Genomic DNA, 21,394 nt, shown 5'->3' with positions numbered 1-21,394 from the left:
TTATAATTTTTTTATTTTTATTTTTATTTTTATTTTATTTATTTATTTATTTATTATAATTTAGAAATTAAGAAAGGAAAAAAAAAAAAACTATTTTTTATATCGATAGCCCAACAAAAAAGAAGCTCATATGTAAATGGGCCTTAAAACAAGGCGAGTAGTCCAAAGAGTCTCAGTTCATCCTACAAATTTGAATTCATCGCCGGCAAATCACGCCGGCCACTATCTCCGACGCTCCTTTTCGGCTGATTTCCGATTAATCCTAAACCCTAATTTCGAAATCTCCCCCATTTGAATAAATAATAAGCGATCCACTGTAATTTCCGGCAACAAATTTCCGCAATTCAGAGGTAATACTTATCACAAATCATCAGCAATGTGTTTCTATCATTTTATTGTTAATTTTTCAAAAATTGGGCTTGAAAATTTCCAGATTTATGTTGAATTTGTCGCATTTCATGTTAATTGTAGGGAAATTGGTGCGATGGCGGCGAAGCAGATGGAGGAGATACAGAAGAAATTGACAATGTTGAATTATCCAAGAGCTAATGCTCCTGCTCAGTCTTTGCTGTTTGCTGGAATGGAGCGTTACGCTCTTCTTGAGTGGCTGTTCTTCAGGTTCTATTTCTGCTCTTCACTATTGTTTTTAGTACCTAATTTTGGAAAATTGCTTTGTTATATAACATTTGATGGAAATGAATGGAGGAAGAGGATCTTTGTTGTTGATCGTGTAGCTGAACCCGTCTTATCGGTATTAAGGCTTTGACATTGTTATTATTGTTACTGTTGTTATTTTCGTTGTCGTTGTCGTTGTTGTTGTTGTTGCCAGTTAATGACGGTATTGCATTTGAGGGTAATGTATGAAAGAAATGTTTGATTTATGTGTCCAACTCCATATTTAAACTGTGTTAGAAGCCTGGGAGTGATTTGAGTTTGTTTTAATTTGGGTGAAGTGAATTTTAGCATGTATCACTTGTCAATTCATTCAAATGCCTTAAGAGTGGAAGATTAGTAGTTTAGATGTTATGGGTGTAGACCTGCCGTGCTGGTCAATCACTTTGGGTCATAACTCAAAGTGATCACTGTTCCGAGTTGAAAGTTTCTTTGAATAGTATTGGTAATGGTTAGAGGTGTTATTTGATGTTTATTGAAGTGGGATCTGGTTTAAGGGAAAGGGATCACTAGAAATGAAACTGGTGGTAGAATTTTGCAAAATGTTGGAACTATCACTGTTAGCCAATTGGGGATTGTTTTTTTTTTTTTTTTTTTTTTCCCTCACTTCTTTGCTGATTGCTATAGTTTGTGTTCCAACTATATGGGGTTTGCAGATAATTACTAGTCTTCATTCGAGGCAACTGTTGCCGCATGCTGGTTCCTTTTGGAAGAGGCTTTCATTAACTGCAGAATTTTTTTTGTCTTCCCTCAATCTTGTAACACAGAATCTTATTAAAACTCTTTGCCTTTATTTGTCTATAGGCTGTTGGGCGATAAGTCTCCCTTCTCTCAGCAAAATCTGCAAGGAGATGGTGTAGACCGTGATGAAGAGACTTCTCGCATTCAGTGTATGTTTCATTGATCTTTATCTGTATTATATCAAATTTTTTAGGGTGCTATTTTTCTCAAAACTTTGTGTAGGATCCCTATGTCTATAACAATGCTGAAAATGTGTGGTGGACTTCCAACTTTCGCTTAAGTCATTTGTGCATAAGTTGTTTTAAGTCATTTCCAATAACTGTTCTTACACCATAAAGGAGCCATCTATTTTTCTTTAGACATGACTTTTCTTTCTACTTTCATCATTCAAATTTGGGATCAGGACATCTTTGCAGAGTGTTCTGACGGAGCCGTACTTTATTTTGATAAAAAACCTAAGCTTTAACAGCATCCAACTGGTTTGAATGACAACTTTGTATGCATTGGGCTTTTGTTGCCTTTAAGTCTTCCAATCAGACCACAATTGACTGATTCCAAATTTGGAACCTTTCTCTTTTATGCTCTAATTTGAAAGACATGTGCTGCTGAACTTTTACAACTTAACTAGGAAAACTGCATTGTGTCTTCGTATTTTGTTCTTTCATCATGGTTTAAGTTGTTTCTTTTACTATATTTTCTCTTCGTATCAATTCTGTCACTGTTTCCAGCTGTTTCTTCACGAACTGTATTTATGTGCATTACATACAAGCTGGGCATTGATTGTAAATAGTGGTTCAGTATCATTGAATTTAACTTGAACTTCTCATATCACAGACTTGGCAGAAATCGCTAAGTTTCTTGGCATCACAACCATTGTGGATACAGAGGTCATTCAAGTAAGTTAATTTAATTCCTGACAATAGTCTTTGTGAGCTCTGGAATTTCTTCTGCTGTAATTCATACTCTCAGGTCGAATTTTAATTTATCTCTTATCATTCTGTTTCAATATAATTGCAACTTCTATGTCTCATTCGTGTAGATAAGGCTGACCACCATAAGTTAAATGTATCATGCAGTATCTATTATTTATCAGAAGTTAACAACCCAAGTTTTTCTTTAGTTTCATAATTCTTTCCATTATTTCTTTTCCCGGATATTCATTTGACTGGCCTGGCTTCTTCATTGTCTTTTCTCTCAACCTTCTTGCCTTTGTTTGGGAGAGGGATGCTTACTGCTTCTTGCTCATGTGTCTTCTTGGCTTGTATTTATGCTTGTGCCTATAACTCTTAACATCACATTGCGGGTATAACTATTATGCACTGCAGTTGTGCAGAAGTCTGGATGCAACACCAATGTAGACACGTAAAATGAATGCAACTTTTACTCTGTTTTATTGTGTGTTTTATTTTTGGATGTAGTGGACCTAGTGACTACTGGAAAAATATTACTTGCTTTGTAGGTTTAGCCTGGCTAGTTGTCTTAGAATTATTGGTTATAAACTTATAATTCTGAAAAACCTTGGATCGATGATTAATCATTCATATGCTTAAATGAACATTTTTTTTCAACCAGGGACGTGGAAGCTATGAAGACCGCACAGAAATGCTTAGACTCATTGTAGACCTTGTTGAGGCCAGCATCTATGCTGATAACCCCGACTGGAGGTAGCAACGTTACTAGATAACTTGTCTTAGCTTACTTTATTAACTTTGTGCTACTAAGAGATATAACTAGGGCAATGATCTCAGATTCTCAGCCATGGTTTAAGAATGTATTGTCAGTTCCTTCTTCCTTCATTCTGTTTTCTCTTACGAGTATGCTTTCAAAATCTGCAGTGTTGATGAGCAGGTTACCAAGGACATACAGCTAATTGATGCCATTGCAGAAAAGCAGGCACAGATTTTCTCGGAAGAGTGCAAGTTGTTTCCTGCAGATGTGCAGATTCAATCCATTTATCCCTTGTAAGACATTTCTTCTGTGCATTCATATCCTAGTTAAAAAAAGATATACTCCGAGCAAGGGATTACATGTCAGGAGAGGACTTCTGCACTAATAAGTAGCCTTTGTTAATTTAAATTTCATGCACTGAAAGGCCCTGGTATAACAAAGTAGTCTTCCGTGAATATTGATGTTTTGCGTAGTTTTTGAGTTCAAAAGTTTATGCAGATGGATTGATTGATTCTAGTGATAATAACCTTGAAGATTAGAGCTGGATGGATTTTGGCTGCCAAGAATAGTTTAATTAATGTTGAATTGTTCTATCTTTCTATGTCACATAATCATGTTCATGTTGTTTAATCCATGGTTTTTTGGTCCTTAGTGGAAGATACTTTCTCTTAGTATGCTTGTAACTACTTTCTCTTAGTATACTTTCTCTTTCTATGTCACTCGCAGGCCAGACATCGCTGATCTGGAGTCCAAGCTGTCAGAGTTGTCAAAAAAATTCTCGACCCTCCAACAAAATGTTGATGATTTGGCATCAAAGGTCTGTTGCTTTTTTAGAAAATTGAAGTCACTGAAAATGAAAGCTACTGCTGATGGGGCTTTTGGGACCTCATTGCATCATCATTGCTATATGATACAGCTGGTTTAAGGATTGTGTTAACAATGAAAGCTTGTGGTATGTGTAACTCATTGCTACAGCCTCTTCTTACTTATATATCTTTCTATGTTTGGTTTCAGCATGCTTATAATCCAGATGAAGATTATGCAGAAGTAGAAACAAAGCTACGTTCTCATTTGGAGTCGTTTTTGGAAACAGCCAGATCCTTCAATGTGATTTACACAAAGGTTATAATTATTTTGACTTCTTTTTGCTTTTATTTATACGATGGCTGTCAAATGATATCTTCAAGAATTAAGTCAATCTAGTGATGAGTCTATGATTTTGAGAGATTTGCAGCATGCTTCAACATGCAAAATGCTAACCGGGCCTATTTTATGTCTTTGATCCAAAATTAAACTTCTGCTTCTTATTTGCAACACTTTTCTTTTGAGGAAACTTCAATATGATTGTAAAGTCACCTTAGTTGCATGTGATTTTCTCTTAACCTTTCTCCTCATCACATAGTTCTTTAACTTTTTTTTTTAATTTATTTATCTCACTCCTCATCACATGAGCTCCTTGAATGTCTTCCACTGTGATGCTGTCATTTTCCTTTAGAACTATCACCTTTGTCTGAACTTAGTTCTCACGTTTCTAGTTTATTATATAATACTCTCATTTTAGACGACTAATCTGGGGTGGAAGGATTAGATTTCCAAGATTTGCATATGAATGGAGCTGGAAAGGGTGGGGGAAGGGTTATGTCCAAAACCATTAGTTCACAGGGACTGTGATAGTGTGATGTGTGGTCGGTGTGGATGATTTAAAAATTGTCATAGGAAAACTTTCATTTACAGCTTGTTTGGGTAAAGGTAAGGGAAGGAAAAGAAGAAGGGGGGGGGGGGGGGAGGGAGAGGAAGGTGAAGGAAGAATGGAGAGTTTTCCTTCCAAATCTCTTCGTTGTTGGAGGGATTATTTTCTTAGTATTTAACTCCTCCATGTCTCTTCCCTCCTATTCCCTTGATCCCTAATTTGATATCCAAATGGAAGATACTCTCTCCCTTCATATCCCTTCCCTTCTTTTCCCTCCATTTCCTTCAATCCAAACACACTCTTATTGATGTTATGTACTACCTCCGTTTCTTTTTAGTTGACACGTATTCCTTTATAGGAAGTTTTTTTTTTAGTTGACTAGTTGACACGTTTCCTTTTGGGGTAAGTTTTTTACCTTGCATTCACAAGCTAACCCCACCTGTTTTATCATTCTCTGTCACTCTCTCTCCTCTCCTTAATATATGTACCTAAATCAAACGCGTCAACTAAATAGAAACGGAGGAAGTATCTCTTACTACATTCCATGACGAGCATTGAATAGTGGTATAAACAATATTGTTTTGCACTTGTGCAATTTGTTGGCTCATATTTTAACTTTTCTTTATTGAGCTAACCAGAATATTGCTTTTCTGTTGGATAATGCTAACAAATCTATTCTGTTTTTGTTGGTTTTTCGAAATTTGTGCTTTATAGGAGATACGTCCGTGGACGCACATGATGGAAGTACCTCAGCTTCATGGGTTTGGTCCTGCAGCAAATAGGTTACTGGAGGCCTATAAAATGCTGTTGAAGGTACTGTATTCCTTGTTGGAATTTAAAAATTGCATTTCCTCATTTGGAGGATGCATTTCTAACTCTTCCTTGTTAACAAATCTGAATATTCGGAGCAGAAGCTGTTGATTCTGCTCTGAACAGCTATAACGCCTGTATTTCTCTTAGTTTTCTTTTTTATTGCTTGTTTGGATTTGGGGAATTTTGAAGGTGGGTGGGGGTGTATTAGTTCAAAAATGGTAAAAACTAGTTAATATAGGGACACTTTGGTCAGAATTTAACAAGTGTGTGACGATTGTGTGGAAGCTGTTTGAAGGCTTTGAATTATGATTACGTGAATTTTAGATACTTTGTTTTAGCTAGTCTCGGTGACTCGGTTGGCACTGACTGCTTTGGTATTGATATATACAGTTCCTGGGAAATTTGAGGAACCTTCGAGATTCACATGACGCGGTGAAGGCTGGGTCATCTGAGACAGTTGGTGGTGAGCCTTCCTCTGTTGTGAGAATTATATCAGAGTGTGAAACATCTCTTACACTGTTGAATCGAGATCTTGGTATACTTTCAGCCTCTATTGCTCGTGAACGGGGTGAATTAACTTCATAGCCTCAAGATCATTGTTTTGTACAGTGTGTAGGGTTGTTTTTGAGTGTTCAGGCCACAGGTGGTATGGTAGCAATTGCAACTACTTTCTGATCCGTAACATGTTGCCATCACGATATTGTAGTGTTATCTAATTTTTTTTGTTAAATCAAAATGTATCTTGTTCAAAATTCTTGTATATTGATATTCGGAAGAAAGTTATGGCTTGACATTGTCTAATGTAAAACTAACCTGATTTTGTTGTGTTGATTACCTTCATGTATAAGCTGACTTAGCACACTTGTGGAGCAATAATAAGGGAATGTTAAGTCTGAATTCATTCACAATTTGATTGTCAATTTCACATGATGTGCTAAGATGAATGAAAATTACCTCCACACATTCTTTCTATGTAAGAGATGAACGAAAATTAGCGAAGATACTTAGCATATGATAAAGGTACAATTTCACATGATATGATAAGTCTTAATTCATATAATACACATGAGCCTTTTAATTATTTTCTTTATTCAAGTTAACGAAATAATTCTTCTTCTTCTTATTATTATTTTCGTCTAGTTGCAAATGAAATAAACCCTTCTCAAAATACTCTGGGTGGGTGCTAGACTGCTAGTGGTGATACTGTAGAATATGGAGGATTTGGATTTGATTAACTTATTAATGACATTTGACATGCCTTTTGTTTTCTTAAACATCTCTTAACAATTTTTGCGTACCCTTCCCAAAGTTGTAAATAATAAGAAATGAGGGAACTATTATTATTGGTTTATCAAGTTTTTCAAGGGGATATGGATATCTAAGTTGGTTAATGAAGCGATGATGAATTTAAGCTTGTATCTATTGGAATGAGAATAAATGTAGGTATTATATCCGTCATGAAAAATGGGGCAGAAATGACCGTAGATTTCTAGGTGGGTGTGAAAGTATCATCCTCCACCTCTAACCTGCCCCATCAACATCTATTTAGTGTTAATACAGAGTATAATGACAAGTTTAGACAAGTAGTTATGTGTAAATGGTAAGCAATGGAATATTCATGAGAATCGGATCTTACTCAATTTGGTTACACTCCATATGTCGACGAATTAGTGAAAACAAAAGCTTTGAAACCAATAATGAAAAATAACGTAAGAAAAAAAACATAAAAAAGCCTAATTAAACACGTCACCTTATCAACCTTTTTAGCAATAAAATAAAAATATCTCCTTCTCAATTCTCACTTTCTGAGACCTCAAAAGGCCAAATTAAAATATACACACCCATTTTTCTGAATAATAAAATCAAATTAACAATTTTTTTAATTTTTTTTTAATATCTTTTCCATCCATTTGTCCTGTTTTACTTCAGTTTTAATTTCCTTATTTCAAAAAATATCCGCCATTGAAGAAGCTCTTCGAAGCTCTGCACCTCCTCTAACTCACTGTCACTGTTCTAAGTTCCGTAAGTTTTCTTCTCTTCTCCTTCTTTCTCTCTCCTCTCTCTTCATGCCATTTTTGTGTGTTATCTAGCTCAATTAATTTTGATTTTTTTTAATAATTTATATTACTCATATTTGTGATTTTTTTAGGGTTTTCTTTGTGCATTCATTTTGATAATTTGATATTTGAATCGTCAATTTTGTTAGTGTAATTGGAAAGTTTGTTGTTTCGTCAGGTGTTTGTGCTTCGGTCAACGATAGGTCAAAGTAGTTGGTTTAGTTGACGGTGTTTTGGTATTGATTGGTATGAAATGGATGTTGGTTATAGTTTTAAGCAGTCCAATTTGATTCATGGAATTGAGTGCAGAAGATATCGTTCTGATTTTATCCATTCGAAATTGGGGTTTAGAGTCAGTGGGTTTGGGTATAATAAGTATGGAAGTAATTCAAGGTCAGTTTCAAGAATCTGTTTGAGGAAGAATGTGAAGGGAATTGGTAGTGTTAGTGGTGGTTCTATCGTAAAATTGCCGTCTGGGAGGGATTTTGATGGTCAATTGTGGGGTTTGCCTTCGAGGAAAGCCGGGGTAGGTGGGAGCGAGAAGGGTTCTGAGTCTGGGAGTTTGGGAGGGGTTGCTCGGTGTCAGGGTAATGATGCTGTAGTTTACATCGATGGAAATGGTCGGAGTGCTGAGGTAGGAAAAGATTATGAAGGAGAAGGGTGGATAGAAGAGGACAGTCTTGACTTAGAGTTGGATAGTTCTGGAGGAGAGAAGGAAAAAAAAGAAGATGAGGTAGCTCAGGATACAACTTTGGAGGATTTGAGAGAATCGTTGCTGAAGGCTTGCAGGGAATTGGAAATTGCACGGCTGAACAGTACTATGTTCGAAAAGAAGGCACAGAATATATCGGAAGCTGCCTTTGCGTTAAAAGATCAAGCAGTGAATGCTAGGAATAATGTTGATAGTACGCTGAAAATGATAGAAGAGCTAATAGATCAAGAAGTGGGTGCTAAGGAAGCTCTTCAGAAAGCCACAATGTCTCTTTCTTTGGCTGAGGCAAGGCTTCAGGTGGCCTTGGACACTGTAGAGATTGTCAAATCGAATAGTGATTCCGAAAACGAAAGTGATGAGGTTGTATTAAACCAGCTAAGGCAAGAGGAGGATGCCCTACTAGCTGCTCAGAAGGAGATTAAAGAATTCAGGATGGCTTTAGAAAATTGTGAAGCAGAGCTAACAAGGCTGCAGCTAAAGAAAGAGGAGCTGCAGAAAGAAGTGGAGAGATTGAATGAAGTTGCTGATCAGGCTCAGATAAATGCACTGAAAGCTGAAGAGGATGTCGCTAACATAATGCTTTTAGCCGAGCAGGCTGTTGCTTTTGAGCTTGAGGCTGCTCAGCGCGTGAATGATGCTGAGATGGCCTTGCAGCGAGCTGAAAAGCTGCTCTCTATTTCTCAAACTGATGTCAAAGATTCTATTGATCTTTCAAGTAGGTCATCCTCAAATGAAGATGTTGCTATTCAGGAAGAGATGTCCGAAGGATCTCTGGGTACTGATGGCTTTGAAAGTGAAAACAATTTGGTTGTAGAAGGTGCTTCTTTGGCCAGCAAACCATCACTGGATAAGCCCTCTGACAAAACAAGCCAGAATCTGATTGACGTTGCTTTATCTGATGATTCAAGCGACAAAGAAAATAGAAAACCATACGTAGAAGTCAATAGAGATGCTGATGCAGAGGTAGAAAAAGTGAAGAGCGCAGCACAAGCTAAGAAATTAGAGATACAAAAAGAAGTGGCACGTGACAGTTCTCCACCAAGTAGCTCAAAGGCATCAGTGAAGAAATCATCTCGATTCTTTTCTGCATCATTCTTTTCATTTGATGAAGATGATGAAGAGTTCACACCAGCCTCTGTTTTTCATGGTGTTATGGATTCTGCAAAGAAGCAGTTGCCAAAATTGATCGTTGGAATATTGCTCATTGGAGCAGGGTATGTTGAATCAGTTTTTAGTTTTTTCTTTTCCAGTTCTATTTTTCTTCTACTGTTGTTGTATGTGATGCGTAAATTTTGTAAAATACTGCTCTATAAATATCATTTTTCTTATCCCTAATATTTCTTATGAAGTACTACATGTTAATCTGTGAAAAAAATGAAGTCTCTTTAAATTATGCCGAAACCTTGGCTTAGCCTCTAAGTTTTACTTAGCTAATGTATTCGGTATCAATTTGTTTGGGCACCTTTGTGCCGAGTAGTTGAATTCCTTGGTTGAAACTTCATTTCATTTCTAATTAAGCAGAAATTTCATTCTTTTTTAGATGCCTAATGGATTGTAACATGTAGTCCTCTACACCTTCTAAATGTTCACTACATGGCTTATAAGTTAAACTGTTCCACAAGGAACTAATAATCTAATACTTGGAATCACTTCTCTGAACTATCGTGTTGTCTACTCAATGTCTGATGAAAGAAGAGTTCTCATAGTTTCTGTTACCAGTTTTTGTTCGTAATGTCTCCTATGTTTGAAGTCCTATCTGTATACCAATTAAAATTTAGCAAACAATTATGTATGAGCTTAGTCAAGTTCCTTTCTTGATAAGACTAATATTTAAAATCCTTCCTAGGTTCTGAAACATTGATAGCTGAATGAATTTGATATTTCACTGTTTATTGTCATAAATAATGCATATATTACCTTATCTGATACTAGGTTAACTTACTAACAGGGTTGGCTATTATATTAACCGAGGTGAGAGAGGTGCTCAGCTGTTTCAGCCACAACATGTATTAACCTCCACTATTGAAGAAGTTTCTTCAAATGGAAAACCTCTGATTCAGCAAATGCAGAAAATTTCTAAGACAGTGAAGAGTCTAATTGATAAGCTTCCCCAGCAAGAGGCATGTGGTTTCCTCCACTTACCCATTTTTCATTAATATATAAAATATATTATAGTTCATATATTCGATTTCTTAAGTGTCTTGTTATAGTCTTCTGAGAAAAGGTTTTAATCTGGTGTTTGTTTGTTGTATGTCCTCTCTTTCTACAGATTAATGAAGAGGAAGCATCCTTGTTTGATATGCTATGGTTGTTGCTGGCCAGTGTGATATTTGTACCTATTTTCCAGAAAATTCCTGGGGGTAATACTTCTCTCTACCTTAAATGATGGGTTGTATCTATTGTATGTATAATGTATTTTCAGAATGTATGCAGCCCTGTAAGAATTTTATTGAGCAAATTTATATTCCAGAAAAGTTCGAATGTTACTGATTTTCACTCCCACTCTTCTGATATGTGTCAGAAGTTTTAGTATTGCAATCTCTAATTATAATACTTTTTGGCAATCTTATTCTTTGCGTTTTCTTATCTTCAGGTAGCCCTGTCCTTGGTTATTTGGCTGCTGGAATCTTGATTGGTCCATACGGCCTCTCAATAATTCGTCATGTGCATGGAACTAAGGCGATTGCAGAATTTGGAGTTGTGTTTTTACTATTTAACATTGGCCTTGAGGTACAAAAATCTGTCAAGGCTCTTGTAACATAATCTGAACTAATGTAATTACCAAGTTACAGAACTTAAATACGTTTTGATGTTTTCCCCATTGACAGCTTTCTGTTGAAAGACTGAGCTCCATGAAGAAGTACGTATTTGGTTTAGGTTCTGCCCAGGTACTAAAATGTTAAGTTCTCGCCATTCACATATATCTTGGCCCTCTTGGGGTTATTCATGCTTTTAGTATTGTAGTACTGACTTTGGGTTATTTAGGTGCTGTTAACAGCTGCAGTAGTTGGCATGGTGGCCCATTATATTTCAAAACAGGCAGGTCCTGCGGCAATAGTAATTGGGAATGGCTTGGCCTTGTCATCAACTGCTGTTGTCCTGCAGGTAACATTCATAATTGTTAGTTGTGTGTTTTGTGCTCCCTCTAATGCCCTAATAGGACTATAGGGGACTAGGAGTGTGACTCTAAACTCCATCATAATATCTAATTGTTCGCTTTGCACAAGGTCATCTTTAGGCAAAACACAACCATAAATCCCATCTTACAGATTGTTCACTGGGATATTTGCTTCCATTCTAGGATTCTAGCAATTTAGCATAAGAAATCAAAGTGTCTGTGTACATGTGCTTGCCCCTTGAGATTGAAATGTGCTATTTTCCATGTCTTTTGATGTTTAACTAAGGCTTAGAGCAATATACAAAGGAAGGTGCGGGTAGTTTGATCTTGTGATATTTAGGTTCAAACAAAGCTTGCTTAATAAAAAATATTGGGGATCAGATGAGCATGAGAATGTACTCCAGAGAAAACTAAATTTCTAATTACCTACCTACTTCCACTGAGAAAATTATATTTTGTGCTGCATAAACTTAATCTAGATGATTTTTGATGGAGTTTCTTCAACTTTTGATTCAGGTTTTGCAAGAGCGAGGGGAGAGCACTTCACGGCATGGGCGTTCTACATTTTCAGTCTTACTATTCCAGGTAAACCTTTTAGTCTGGGATAAATTCTGGAGATAGTTAATTTATGAGGAGAATCTTCCTTCCATTGTCATTTGTAAAGAGCTTTTGGTTGATGTTTGATCACAAGTTGAATCCTTGCCATTTTCTACCAAGACATGTCTGGGCTAACAAATAGAGCCAAGGGGTAGATAGATGTGCCAGTGCTGCTAAATTTTGGATTATGTGGTAAACTGGCTGTCTATGGCCATGCATATTTTCTAGCTGCAGCTTCACAATTGCATGATTTACATTTGATTGATGCTTGTAAAATACGCCATTGCTCCTTGAAATCCAATCAAGCTCCTTGTATAGATCTTAGTCAATATATTATTGGTTCACTTTTTTTTTTTTGTCCTGAAATAATTTCTGGTATTTTGCTTTTGCTTTTCTTTGCTATTTTTCCAGGATTTAGCTGTGGTGGTTTTGCTGATACTCATACCACTCATTTCACCAAATTCTTCTAAAGGCGGGGTAACTACTTCAAATATTTTTGCATTATTTCATTATTTTGCTCTTTGTTGAATGTCGTTATGCGTATTTGTTTTTTAATCTTTATGTACGTTGCTTGGTTTCAAGTCCTGCAATGTGGTTATTTGTGATACGTGGCAAGTTGGCAACTTATAATTTTTTACTGTGAATTTTTGTAACAGAGAATAAATGGTTATTGATTTGAAAAGTATCCCACTGCATTTCACTTTGTTGAAATTACTTAAATTAGCTTTTTAGTTAATGAACTGAAACATCCATGTTAGAAGCATTAATTGAAACTTAAAAGTGCAATCTAAGTCATAATTAATTGATTTTAACCAAGGTTAAGCTGAATATGTGGCTTGAGCATGATGATCCTATCATCTGTAATAGGGGTTGAGGTGTGTTGTGGATTCATAGGGTGTTTCTGGTTTGTGGTATGTTCTGTCTGGTCATTCCCAGCTTAGTTGCTTTGAGTTTTCCAGAATGGCTGGCAAGCTTTCTTATATATATATTCTTTTTCATGATGGTTGTGGTTATGGATCCAGTAAGATTTTTATTTGAGCTGGTGCATTGAAAAGCATTAAGGGAGATTAAAAGGTATCTGAGGGGCCAGAATGAAAGGATTGGTTTTAAGTATACCTCTAAGGTGGCTTTTCTTGTGAAAGATTTAATTCTGAGGATGAAACCTTACTCTATGTGTTGCATCAAAAAGCAACAAGTAGGATAGTGTTGGGACCATAATGAAAACAAATATAAAGCGCTTCATACAAAGATTAAACTTGTAAATTTACTATTTCCTCCATTCCATATTATCTGTGTATTTCAACTCACTTAAAATACCTATGCAATATTATTTGTCAGCTTGATTTACCTATGGAATAGGGCTTGTGGTTTTTAATATTGATTATATAACTAACAACTCATCAAATTACCTGTACATAATCAGTGACTTTTATTGGAATGGAAATAGTATATCTAATGAAGAGGTAGATGTCATCCCCTAATTCATGGGCAGAACATAGTTGTAGGGGTTAAGTAAAAGGAAGAAATTCTATAACAATCTAAACAACTACATTAAAATAATGACCAATAATTTATTTTACTCTGCTGTTCATTCAGATTGGTTTCCAAGCTATTGCAGAAGCCCTAGGATTGGCTGCTGTTAAGGCAGTTGTTGCAATTGCCGCTATAATTGCTGGTGGACGCTTGGTAAGTGGTTGAATTTATTGCACATTTCAGTTCCAGCGTGAAGATAGTTGTTACTTGTTAGTGATTATTTACAATTTTATGCTACTAGTATCTTGTCTAAATACATTGAACTTATATTGCTCAGAATATATTGTGATGTATTGCTAGCTAATATTGTTAATATCTTAATAAGTCACCTTGGTTGTCCCTTCTCGGTCAAGTAAACTAAAGAGAAATCATTGTGTGAGACAAAACTAATGACATTGTAGCTTACTCCCTCTATCCTATAGTTGTTTGCTCACTTTGCTTTTTATCTGTCCCAAAATAGTTTGCTCGCTTTCCTTTTTGTCTATCTTAGATTAGTTTGACCATTTCCAAAAATGGTGATGGCCACTGTATTTTGATCATCAATTATTATTTTTCCCACTACCAAAAGTTAGGATCCCACATTCTGCTCTTATTCTCTTATAAATTACTCTACTATCTCTAATCACATTTGATTAAATAACATTTGATGACCAATCACCAACTTGTCTCGTCAAATTATGAGCCATGATAAGTGAGAAAACTATTCTTGGAAGGAGGGGTGTGTTAGTAATTATAATACAAAAGAGATTTTCCCTCTATTTTTTTTTTGGTAATCTGTATAATTTGTCATACACTCTTCTTGCAAGTTTGAACATAAAAAACTAAGAAAATTTGTCATACATTTATATCGCTGGTTATATATGCATGAGGGAGCAGTTTTGTTACTTCAGGAAAATTTCTCTCTTTGTAAGTCTAGTTTTCAAAATTATAATCTTTGCTTGATGTTATTTGTTAAACAATTACTTTGCAAGAACATATTCTTACTTCTTGGATCATCTGCAGTTTCTTCGACCAATTTACAGGCAAATTGCTGAAAACCAGAACGCGGAGATATTTTCAGCCTGTACACTTCTTGTTATACTAGGGACAAGTCTCCTTACTGCTAGGGTGAGTGGGAAAACTTTTATGAATCATTAACTTATGCTTTTTAATTTTTAAATTTTTTTTTTCTTAATTTATTGTGAGGGGCTAGTTGTCACAACCAAGTGGGAAGGGTGATTGTCTGAAAAAGAGTAATCCTGTCCAGTGTTCCTGTCATCAGTTCATTTAGATCTTGTTTTTTATTCTTTCAGGCTGGTCTATCTATGGCATTAGGGGCATTTTTGGCTGGTTTACTTCTTGCAGAAACTGAGTTTTCATTGCAAGTGGAGTCAGATATTGCACCATATCGCGGCCTTCTTTTGGGTCTTTTCTTCATGACGGTATGTACTTCAGATCTTGCTTCCCAACATGCATCTTCTTAGATTTTCACTAAAGCTCTTCATCATGCTCTGCTGCCAATCTTTCCATCATGCACATAGAGTATGTGTGGCCTTCCATTGGGATTTCTGTCTGTAATTTTTTTGGAAGCTTGTGATAGATTCATTGCTGAAATCTTTCCTTTTTCTTTGGGGCAAATTGCTTTTGCCTTATCCTCTGAATTATTTAAAATTTAATCTGAGTTACACCTGGGATTAGCTAATCCATGCATAACCAGCTAGGTGCTGACCTTAAGCATGTTTGATATAAAGGCTCTGGACTTTCTTCTTTACTGTTTTCTCAGAGCCATTGGGTTCTGATTCCCATTTATCTGACTGTCACTTTTGATATATATATTTTTTAAAATGATTATTGTGTAGACTGTCATTTGTTTCATTTAATTAACTTTTCGTCACAATTTGTTAATTTAGTCAGCACCTGTTTTTTGTTTTCCAGGTAGGGATGTCTATTGATCCAAAACTTCTCCTCTCAAACTTCCCGGTTATCATGGGAGCATTAGGACTTCTAATCGTGGGCAAGACTATGCTGGTTACTTTAGTTGGTAGAGTCTTTGGTGTTTCAACAGTAGCTGCAATCAGAACAGGTCTTCTTCTTGCTCCTGGAGGAGAATTCGCCTTTGTTGCATTTGGTGAAGCTGTAAACCAGGTTTGACCTTGCGTTTTGTTAATCCTCATTTTCTAATTTTATTGGAATCCTTCTTGCATTGATTATTATTTTGTGTCTCTTCTTTGTCTCAATTGGTGCACCTGAAGAATACAGCATCTTTAATCTTTGATTCAAGGCATTGTTTGTATGTTACAAGTTTACTTTCATTTTGGCTTGGATTTTGATAAAGTGATAAACTTGCATAGTTGCATGTTGAGCACTTGAGTATTCTTTGTTATTTATGCAAATGAGGAAAAAAGCCTGGGGAAAAATTGAATTACATAAACTAGCTAGTAACTACACATGGTAACGCCAGTCCTTCAATATTATCCTAGATACTTTTGATCAGATTCATCAGAGGAGCTTGTGGAACTTGTATATGCTAGCAATTCATCACTATACTTAATTCCCAGTAACAATGCATCTGAACAATCTCCCCATCTGGAAATTTGTTTAGATTGCTGCATACATTCTCCTAGCTTCATTCTTCAAGATATGAAATACCCCCAATCCCCCCCCTCTCCACCTGCAAGCCCAGGTCCTCCTTTTACTGCACCATCTGTGCCAACCACACACAAGGAACCACCCAACTAAATGATGGACTTGCATGTTATAACTTGTGGATAATGGGAGGGTCCAATTAAATGTGCTTGTGTGTAACAGCATAGATTATCAATGGTAGAGGTTTTCGTATCTCTTCTATCAGTGTGCATCTAAATTTATTACTCTTCTACATGATCACAAGCACAATTCTATCTCTGTCTGTCCAGAATATTGGGGTAATTGTATTAGCTCATTAGCTGAAATAACTCTATATTTGCTTATTGCTGTTGGCTTTACCTGCAGGGCATAATGTCTCCACAGCTGTCATCTTTGTTGTTCCTTGTGGTTGGGATTTCCATGGCTCTTACACCATGGCTGGCTGCTGGTGGCCAGCTGATTGCCTCTCGCTTTGAGTTGCATGATGTGCGAAGTTTATTACCTGTTGAGAGTGAGGTATCTCGTATCCTTCTTTTTATTTTTCCTACAATATGCCCTTAGGTTCTTGCTCACCGTGTTGATGAAGTTTGTGATAATTATATGGCCTAATTGAAGTGAAATTGGTTGGCCTTGTGATTTATTGTCCATGAAATCTGACTTGAGAAAGCATGGGAACGGAAGATAGGTTCTGTTTCTTTGTTTTGGAAAGAAAACTGCTGGGAAAATGCAGAGGAGTGCAAGCAAAAAGTTTCTGAAATGGGTTGAAGAGGGAATCATTTCCAACTATTTAATGCATGACCCAGAAAATTCTGAAACGTTTTGTAACTTGAAGTCAACATGGCACATTTCCAGCCATTAATAGTTAGATAGGTGGAAAAAATGCTTATAATAGCTCTTTATTCGCTTTCATCTTCTTCAAGTGTACTTTTTTACTTTAGTTGGTGGTTGCTGGAGGAAGTTTCCTGTCCGCTTGCACAATGGTGGTCTGTTCTGATAGGATATGAGCGTTGGTGGTTTCAAATTGAATGTTGCGGCTGATTCATGGGTACTAAACGTTAAGTTTGACGCTTTATTTCAGTGGGTTGAGCTCAGTGTTAGCTAATTCTCACTAGCTGTGCTTTTTAACAGAATATCTCTTTGCACTAAGAATCATTTTTTAACAAAAAACTAAAACATAAAAATAAAATTGATTGAACAGTATTTAATCTGATGCTACCTTTTTGTAAGTTAATGCTTCCCCTTTCCCTGTTTTTATACTTTTATAGTTGTCGTTTTCCTGTAAGTGCAGCCAATTTTTAAAGTCTAAGATGGCTGGTGCTATTTAGTTTGAATGAGAACAACTGAAATGTCTCCAAGCACTCTTGCTTATGTCAGACCTGTAGCAAGGATGATTTTGACTGCATGCCTATTCCCGACTATAGTAATTTCTTAGGAAAATGACCATTCAAGATTAAAATTCATAAAGATAAACAGCGTCTGGTTTAGGTGGGTTTAAGTGAGATATTGCAGGAGATTCAATAGTTTTTATTGTCCAAAGATAAGTTGGTTCAATGCTTGAATTGATAGGTTTGGTTCCTGAAGGTGTTGGTGTGATGGCCATCTGCTGATTGTAGAAGCAGGCTGTGCATATTCCTAAAGAAGGATTTTATTGATCATGAAAGGTCTACTAGAATTAATGATGGGAATCAGTTAGGCTCCTCAAACTGTCATGTCAGGCTACTGAAAAATCTCAGTAGTTTACAGAACATAAGGGGAGGAATTGAGTCTAAAGATAGACCTATCCACTTAGCTTATCCAGCAAGGATTCTAAATGACGATTAGTGTCAACATAAATGATGTGTTGCTCAAAAATGTTCTTCAGTTAGAATGGCATGCCTCTTGACTAGCGTGGAAGGACTTAGGTCTAGCTGAAGGTGTATCTCAACAACAAAAATGACACGAATTCCCTTTCCTGTTTATGATCCATACTTCTTTCAGTTCTGACCTTTCAGGCTTTCAAATGATTTTTTTTCTGTTTCTTATTTTTCTGCTGACATGTTTTATTTCATCCCAGACGGATGACCTTCAGGATCATATTATTATATGTGGATTTGGACGTGTAGGCCAGGTGAACATCATTGTTATAAAATATTAAGTTCCTGAAATCTATCTTGAGCTTTGCCTCTTTTTTTTTTTTTTTTTTTTTTTTTTAATTTTTTTTTTATTATTATTATTTTTTTTTATCTCCCTCCCTGTGATCTTGCTTCTTTCATGCAGATCATAGCTCAGCTCCTGTCAGAACGTTTGATACCATTTGTTGCTCTTGATGTTAGAAGGTAAACTTATACTCATTTTAAATATGCACCAAATATTCTTTCAAAAAAAAAAAAAAATGCACCAAATATGGCTGGATCTCCTTTAAAGCTATGTGTATGATCGTGGTAAGATTTGCATATATAGCTCTTTCTCTTGCCCACCTCCCACTTAATTGAGACCTTTAAGCACTGGGTTTATTTTTATTTGATCTTTTTTCCTAGGGCAGACGATACTGCTTTGTTTTTTTTATTTTTATTTTTATTTTTATTTATTTATTTACTTTTTATTTTATTTTATTTGGGGTCTATGAATGTATCTTTTGTCTTAATGCAGAAAAACTAGATATCACATACTCACATGTACTGTACTTAAAAATCTCATGCAATAGTCACCGATCACAATAATATGATAAATGTATTTGATCCTCTTGGGAAGCAAGCTAGTATATTATAGCTGCTGACAAATGTGTGTGTGCGCGCGTGTGCTTGTGCGTATGTTGAGGCGAAATAAGTCTGCTAGGGCTGTAGCAAGTTTTCTTTTTGTCTTAAAGATGACAAACCTAGCTTGAAAATCTAGGCAAGCATCCAAGAAATGAAAGTAGAGGTTATATTTAGTACAACTATACATGAGAAACATACGAAGTTAAATAAGGAAACAAAAGCCTTTAAAAATTTGCATTAGTTACTGTTTCAAAATTTTCACTTAATTGTGTTTCTGAGTGTACCTCGCATTGAAAAATGAGTTTAGCCACACTTCAGAGCATTTATTTTGTACACATTTCAATGAACTGGTTGATAATACAGTTTAGAGACCATTACCGCAATATATATATAGGCTACTTTTCTGCTTTCTTATGCCTTACCGAGGATGGGAGCCTCTTCAGATATATAAATGTTGATGTTATTTGACCGATGGAAGGTCATAATGTATAATAACTGCTTTATGCTTCATGTCTCTTATGCTTATGTTTCACGATTTCAGTGACAGGGTAGCAATTGGTCGTGCACTTGATCTTCCTGTATATTTTGGAGATGCTGGAAGTCGTGAGGTACAACAAATTTCCAAGCTATTCAAGCTTGTTGCATATTCTCATTTAAAAAGCTTTACTGTTTTGTGTTTAGGTACTTCATAAGGTTGGGGCTGAAAGAGCTTGTGCCGCAGCAATAACATTGGACACTCCTGGTGCAAATTATAGAACTGTTTGGGCATTGAGCAAGCATTTCCCAAATGTTAAAACCTTTGTTCGTGCACATGATGTCGATCATGGTCTAAATCTAGAAAAGGCTGGGGCAACTGCGGTATGATGTTTAATTTTGTACCCTGTTTATTCTGTTTTTTTTTCCTGTCATAGTCCTCATGGATAGCCTTTCATATTGTGGACTGTGGACTACTGAGATTTTGCTTGATTTAATTATTGTGTGCTATATAAAGTTGTATCATGTTGGGGATTTTTTTTTGTTTTCTGAACTGATAATATCAGAATTAATTCATATTCTGACATCGTTATTATGCAAAAAAAGTCTTACAATATTCTTGCTCCAGGTTGTCCCTGAGACATTGGAACCAAGTCTACAGTTGGCAGCTGCTGTTCTTGCACAGGTATGTCTTGATATTGTGAAAGAATGTGAGCAAGTGATAAAATTGTGATTGTGTAGTGTGTTTTTGTTTATCCCTCCATAAGAAATTTTAATAGCTCAATCCTTATATATATGCTGATATTTATTAATTATCTGCAGTGTTGTTGGATTCTAACATTGCATTTTAGAATATACGTAGTAGTTTTTAAAATATATTTTCCTAGAAGTACAAAGTTTAATAAACGAGAACGGAGGTAAATTTCAATTCAAAAGGCCAATAAAGGCGGACAACTGTTGTGGCCAATTCTGTCAGTGGTTTAATATCCAGTTAACTTGCCAACAATGGTGATAATTTATGTACTGATGACTGTGATTTGAAATTTGGTGTTTTTCTTCTTTTAGGCTAAACTTCCAACATCAGAGATAGCATCTGCAATCAATGAGTTTAGATCCCGTCACCTCTCTGAACTGACTGAGGTATAAGCTATTTCATATCTTTGACATGATCTGTTGCTACCCATTGATAAATAGTGTTTTAAATATACTGAATTCCGTGTTATTGCAGCTGTGTGAAGCTAGTGGAAGTTCACTAGGTTATGGATATTCTCGAGTCATGAGCAAACCCAAATCCCAACCAGTTGACTCTTCCGATGATAACCAAGTCATTGAGGGAACACTGGCTATATAAATTTGCAGCTAATACAACCAAGAGTAGAGAAGGCAACAAAATTGTATAGTTTCATTACATTCTCACTAGTGTAATTTGTATAGAATTTTTGGGCAAAAATATCAAAGGTAAATACTTCTTTTTCGTTTCTTAATGCTCATTTCCTCTTTGTGGGGAATCCAAAATTTTGACCAATTTGCCTTCTGAATCAAAAGCGAAGGAGCTTTCAACCTTTATGTTCGTTTTGAAAATTTGTAATTACGATATTTGACGAATGCCTTTATTTATCAATCTATCTCTAATAAAAGCTTTAGGAAATGAAAAGAAAATGTTCCTCTAAAATTGCCTTCATTTTCCCTTTTTTTCTTTTTTGCTTTATTTTCCCTCACCAACGATTGTAAGTCACTAAGTCTGTAATCAGTGGCGGATCCAGGATTTTCAATTAGAGGTAGCGCAATACGGGGTAAAGCATAGTTATTTAAATATTTAAAACTAAAATTAAAATCGAACTTTATTTTAGGGATTTATATTTTAAAAAATCCTACAAAAAACGCTTAGCAAAATAATAAACCAATTGATTTTTTTGATGCCATGCATAGCATATTGTTATGCTCCATATTAATTGAAAATCTAGTTTAAAAGAAGCATAT

The 21,394-nt window shown here is 35.8% G+C and overlaps 2 protein-coding genes across 2 annotated transcripts; both read left to right on the top strand.

Moving 5' to 3' along the window:
• The first annotated feature begins 169 nt into the window (after positions 1–169).
• On the top strand, positions 170–6,431 carry LOC145638538 (AUGMIN subunit 7-like). Its single transcript, XM_081689521.1, has 10 exons — positions 170–350; positions 472–618; positions 1,477–1,562; positions 2,248–2,309; positions 2,986–3,077; positions 3,249–3,374; positions 3,808–3,898; positions 4,096–4,203; positions 5,486–5,584; positions 5,975–6,431. The coding sequence occupies exons 2-10, from the start codon at positions 485–487 to the stop codon at positions 6,167–6,169; spliced, it is 993 nt and encodes a 330-aa protein (XP_081545647.1). The 5' UTR covers positions 170–350; positions 472–484; the 3' UTR covers positions 6,170–6,431.
• A 1,041-nt stretch (positions 6,432–7,472) lies between these two features.
• LOC145639556 (K(+) efflux antiporter 2, chloroplastic-like) lies at positions 7,473–20,939 on the top strand. The gene is made up of 21 exons (XM_081690827.1): positions 7,473–7,606; positions 7,820–9,567; positions 10,302–10,473; positions 10,623–10,713; positions 10,947–11,083; positions 11,182–11,241; positions 11,339–11,458; positions 11,988–12,056; positions 12,480–12,545; positions 13,665–13,754; positions 14,604–14,708; positions 14,894–15,022; positions 15,516–15,725; positions 16,572–16,721; positions 18,259–18,312; positions 18,462–18,520; positions 19,482–19,548; positions 19,622–19,798; positions 20,043–20,099; positions 20,480–20,554; positions 20,643–20,939. The coding sequence occupies exons 2-21, from the start codon at positions 7,895–7,897 to the stop codon at positions 20,763–20,765; spliced, it is 3,684 nt and encodes a 1,227-aa protein (XP_081546953.1). The 5' UTR covers positions 7,473–7,606; positions 7,820–7,894; the 3' UTR covers positions 20,766–20,939.
• The last annotated feature ends 455 nt before the right edge of the window (positions 20,940–21,394 follow it).

This window comes from Chenopodium album, chromosome 7 (genome assembly GCF_948465745.1).
Source record: "Chenopodium album chromosome 7, dcCheAlbu1.1, whole genome shotgun sequence".
Lineage (NCBI taxonomy): Eukaryota > Viridiplantae > Streptophyta > Magnoliopsida > Caryophyllales > Amaranthaceae > Chenopodium > Chenopodium album.
This window is presented reverse-complemented; position numbering and strand designations above follow the sequence as displayed.

Bases quoted from the DNA above. Each gene is read 5' to 3' on its own strand.
- LOC145639556 (XM_081690827.1), top strand. From the start codon at position 7,895: ATGGATGTTGGTTATAGTTTTAAGCAGTCCAATTTGATTCATGGAATT. The intron at 11,242-11,338 runs GTACTAAAATGT...TGGGTTATTTAG, and splicing joins TTGGTTTAGGTTCTGCCCAG to GTGCTGTTAACAGCTGCAGT. The intron at 19,799-20,042 runs GTATGATGTTTA...TTCTTGCTCCAG, and splicing joins AAAAGGCTGGGGCAACTGCG to GTTGTCCCTGAGACATTGGA.
- LOC145638538 (XM_081689521.1), top strand. From the start codon at position 485: ATGGCGGCGAAGCAGATGGAGGAGATACAGAAGAAATTGACAATGTTG. The intron at 3,078-3,248 runs GTAGCAACGTTA...CAAAATCTGCAG, and splicing joins GCTGATAACCCCGACTGGAG to TGTTGATGAGCAGGTTACCA. The intron at 4,204-5,485 runs GTTATAATTATT...TGTGCTTTATAG, and splicing joins TCAATGTGATTTACACAAAG to GAGATACGTCCGTGGACGCA.